Source organism: Carlito syrichta, unplaced genomic scaffold (assembly GCF_000164805.1).
Source record: "Carlito syrichta isolate Samal-C Ts95f unplaced genomic scaffold, Tarsius_syrichta-2.0.1 Scaffold311834, whole genome shotgun sequence".
Classification (NCBI taxonomy): Eukaryota; Metazoa; Chordata; class Mammalia; order Primates; family Tarsiidae; genus Carlito; species Carlito syrichta.
In genome coordinates this window covers 99,195-104,052 of record NW_007255930.1, presented here as the reverse complement: position 1 = coordinate 104,052, position 4,858 = coordinate 99,195, and the positions used below count along the sequence as shown (strand labels likewise).

Genomic DNA, 4,858 nt, shown 5'->3' with positions numbered 1-4,858 from the left:
GGAGCCCAGCAGGTCGAGGCTGCAGTGGCCGGGAGTGGCCACTGCACTCCAGTCTGGGTGGCAGAGTGAGACTCCAACTCAAAAATAAATAAATAAAAATAAATAAAAATTAAAAAATTAGCCAGGCATGGTGGTGCATGCCTGTTGTTCCAGCTACTTGAAAGACTGAGGCGGAAGAACTGCCTGAGTTCAGCAGGTTGAGGCTGCAGTGGCTGAGAACATGCCACTGCACTCCAGCCTGGGCAACAGAGTGGGACTCTGACTCAAAAAAAAATATGGTTTATTTAGAAGTAAATAAGATGCCGGGCTCGGTGGTTCAGCCTGTAATCTTGCGCTTTGGGAGGCCGAGGTGAGTGGATTGTCTGAGCCCACGGGTTCGAGACCCACCTGGGCAACTTGGTAAGACCTCATCTCTACAATAAATCCAAAAAAAAAAATTAGCCGGTCGTGGTAGCACGCACCTGTAGTTCCAGCTACTTGGAAGGCTGAAGCAGAAGGATCACCGGAGCCCAGCAGGTTGAGGCTGCAGTGGCAGGGAGTGTGCCACTGCACTACAGTCTAGGTGACAGAGTGAGACTCCCACTCAAAAAAAAAAAAAAATTAGGTAAATAAGAGAGATTCACCTCAAGGTAGGGAAAGTGGCCAAAGCCAGGAAACATGGTGACCATAGCTAAAGGAATCACACACTCATACCATAGCTTAGCAAAGCAATGGCCCTCGGTGTTATTTTAACATAATGAATAACGTAGGATTGTTTTCAGAGAAAAAGAACGTAAGTTAATGCAAAGGTACCAATAAAAACTTAAAAACCAACCTGCTGGACTTCAGCTGCTGTGCTCCTGAAGAGTTCAATGTATCTTTTACCCAACAGGTCTTTATGCTTCCTCAAGGCATTCTGTGCATATTCCTCACAAGCAAAGAGGACAAAAGCATCCCCTGTTGGCCTACCATCAGGGTAGGTGACAAAAAGGATGCCTTCCTTTCCACCAGTAATGGGGCAGTGCTGTCCAAAGAAAGCCACCACTTCTTCAGCTGTGGCCGTGAAAGGGAGCCCCCGCATGCGCACAATGACTTGATTTTCCTTGGAGAGAAACTGGGCTACCTCATTGGACGTACCTAGGAAATGCAAATATTGGGAGGAATGAAGAGAAATAGTGAAAAAATCAATGTTATCAAATTTAAAATAGCAAAATTTCTGGCAAAGTCTTAAATTACTAATTAAGACCCATACTCCTATTGAATTCATAATAACATCCTAGGAATCAGAATTCTCCAAAAGGTGAAACTGTATTCATAAAACACATTCTTAATTTAGGAAGTTCCAGACAACTGAGTCATGGACCAAGCATCTGTTTTTCTCAAGGAGAGGTAATAAGTCATCATGGTATTAAAGGCACAGGTCTTAGAGCAAGAATACCTGGGTCCAATCTTGTGTTTACTATTTACTAGTCAGGCTTATCTCTGTGTCTTAGTTTCCCTGTCTGGAAAATTACCTACCTCAAAAAGTAAGCAAATTAAGTAGACTAAGATATATAAAGTCATCTGGTTTCTTCCCCCATGATTACTCCCCTCCCCTAAAAAACTACCTACAAGAAATCTGATGATTATTATCATTATTATTATTGTCATTCTTGAGTTAGAGTCCAGCATTTTCTGGTGCTTAGACTGGAGTATAGTGGCACAATCATGGCCAGTGCAGACTTGATCTGCTGGGTTCAGGTGATCGGTGGCTCAGCCTATAATCCCACGCTTTGGGAGGCTGAGGTGAGTGGATTGCCTGAGCCCGCAGGTTCGAGAACCACCTGGGCAACTTGGTGAGACCTCATCTCTACAATAAATCAAAAAATCAGCCAGGCATGGTAGCGTGCCTGTAGTTCCAGCTACTTGGAAGGCTGAGGCGGGAGGATTGCCAGAGCCCAGCAGGTTAAGGTTGCGGTGGCCAGGAGTGTGCTACTGCACTCCAGCCTGGGCGACAGAGTGAGACTACAACTAAAAAAAGAGCGAGAACAGTATAATGAATATACTTGGCACCCAGTTTCAGTATGTATCGACATTTCTCCCAACATAAAGCATTTTATACTGTGTTGGTATACTTGCAAATGCATACCCTTTAAACACATACACTAGTAACACTTTCCCTTAAAAGAAAATTCTCATCACACTGCCTATATACAACAATGTGAACATTAGTTAACATTGCCATCTCCAGTTTGCAATGTATCTATCATGGAAAGCCAGGATATAGGTAAGACTACAGCCACCCCAACCAATAGAGAACATTGCTTTGGAACTCTGGAAATGCTATTAAACTTAAAGCTGGCTGGGCTCTGTGGCTCAGCCTGTAATCCCAGGACCTTGGGAGGCCGAGGCAAGTGGATTGTACAAGCCTGCGGGTTCAAGACCAGCCTGGGCAACTTGATGAAACCTTGTCTCTACAATAAATCAAAAACTGGCCAGGTGTGGTAGTATGTGCCTGCAGTTCCAGCTACTTGGAAGACTGAGGTGGATAGCCAGAGTCCAGGAGGTAGAAGCTGGGGTGGCTGTGAGTATGCCACTGTACTCCAGCCTGGGCGACAGAATAAGATTCCAACTCAAAAAAAAAAAGCCTTGAGATTTATGTAAAGAACAAGAATGTAACAACAAATTGTATTAAAAACAATCCTGCTAATATAAGTTTTATAGATGCAAAATTTTTCACCGGGGCTCTCTATTACAGGTATACTAATTTAAGTGAAAGCCCCCCTCAAATAATTTGGCAATAGGTGTCAAAAGGCTCCTAAAAAGGTCTACAAATCTTTGATTCAAATATTCTGCTACTATTGACTTATCTTTTGGCGGGGGTTGGTATCTCATTGTCGCCCAGACTGGAGCGCGGAGGCACGCTCCTGACCACTGCAGCCTTGACCTGGTGGGCTCCAGCGATCCTTCAGCCTCAGCCTTCCAAGGAGCTGGAACTATAGGCGTGCACTACAATGCCCGGTTAATTTTTTATTTATTGTCAAGACGAGGTCTCGCCAAGTTGTCTGGGTGGGTCTCGAACCTGTGAGCTCAGGCAATTCATTCGCCTTGGCCTCCCAAAGTGCTGGGATTACAGGCTGAGCCCTGCCAGAGATTTATCTTTATGAGTGGCACATAGAGATTTAAAATATTCCCAAGCCAGGCACAGTGGCTCATACAGTAATCCCAGCACTTTGGGAAGCTGAGGTGAGAGGACTGCCTGAGCCCATGGGCTCAAGACTAGCCTGGGCAACTTGGTGAGACCTTGTCTCTACGACTTAAGAAAAAAAAAAATTAGCTGGGTGGTGCACACCTGTAGTTCCAGCTACTTGGAAGGCTGAAGTAGAAGGATCACCTGAGCCCAGCAGGTCAAGGTTGCATTGGACATGAGCATGCCACTGACTCTAGCCAGGGTGGCAAAGTGAGTCTCTGACTCAAAAAATAAAAAAAATAAAATATTCCCTACAACATACTTAAAGTGGAAAGTTGAAAATAAGCTCTAAATGCCCAACAGGGATGTTTTAAAAGATTATGATACATAAAATAACTTAAGAAAATTGAGACCAGGCATAGTGGATTATGCCTAGTAATCCCAGTACTTTAAGAGGCTGAGGCAGGAGGATTGCTTTAGGCCAGAAGCTCTAGACCAGCATGGGCAACATAATCAAGAACCCATGTCTTTATAAAAACATGTTTAAAAGAAAAAGAAAACTGTGTAACATAGGAATATGTTCATGACATTTTTTTTTTTTTGAGTCGGAGTCTCACTCTGTCGCTCAGGCTGGAGTGCAGTGGCACAGTCACGGTCAGCCTAGCGTCAACCTGCTGGGCTCTGGAGACCTGTCCACCTTAGCCATCAAGTAACCGGAACTACAGGAACACAATACCATGCTCAGCTAATTTTTTTTATTTATTGTAGAGACGAGGTCTTGTCAATTTGCCAGGGCTGGTCTCGAACATGCATGCTCAGACAATCCACTTGCCTCGGCCTCCCAAAGTGCTGGGATTACAAGATGAGCCACCAAGCACAGCCATGTTCATAACATATTAAAAGAAGAAAGGGAACGCAATACCTATTAAATTACCAACATCATTCTTCTCAGACCTAGAAATGACAATAGAGAAATTCATATGGAAACAAAAATGAACATGAATAGCTAAAACAATCCTTAGCAAAAGAAACAAGCAGGAGGTTTCGCACTTTCAGATTTCAAACTTTATTATAAGACAACAGTAATCAAAATAGCATGGTGTTGGTACAAGAAAAGGCCTATAGACCAATGGAACAGGATAGAAGATTCCAGAAGCAAAGCCTCAATTTCTCAACCAACTCATCTTTGACAAAGGCTCCAATAACAACCACTGGGGAGAGGAGAACCTGTTCAATAAATGGTGCTGGGAGAACTGGCTGATCACAGGCAGAAGATTGAAACAGGACCCGTACCTGTCACCATACACAAAAATTAACTCTAAATGGATCAAAGACCTAAATGTAAAACCTCAAACTGTAAGAACCTTAGAAAATGCAGGGAGACACCCTTATGGAAATTAGAACTGGCAACCAATTCCTGATCAAAGGCCTAAGAGCCCATACCATAAAAATAAGATAGAAAAGTGGGACCTCATCACACTGACGAGCTTCTGCAAAGCAAAAGAAACCATCAACAGAGCAGGCAGACAGCCTACAGACTGAGAAAAAATATTTGCCAACAGTATATCTGACAAAGGCCTAACATCTAGGATCTACAAGGAAATCAAACGTGCCAAAAAGAAATAAACAACAAGCCGGGCTCGGTGGCTCACCCTGTAATCCCGTGCCTTTGGGAGGCTGAGGTGAGTGGACTGTCTGAGCCCGCGGGGT

At 43.8% G+C, this 4,858-nt stretch overlaps 1 protein-coding gene across 5 annotated transcripts in view; it reads right to left on the bottom strand.

Moving 5' to 3' along the window:
* ESRP1 (epithelial splicing regulatory protein 1) overlaps positions 1-4,858 on the bottom strand; it is a 71,140-nt gene that overhangs the window by 37,879 nt on the left and 28,403 nt on the right. For all 5 annotated transcript variants that reach the window (XM_008069161.2, XM_008069159.1, XM_008069162.1 and 2 more), the window contains exon 10: positions 815-1,116. In XM_008069161.2, the coding sequence (XP_008067352.1) occupies positions 815-1,116 (302 nt within the window). The remainder of the gene's footprint in view (positions 1-814; positions 1,117-4,858) is intronic.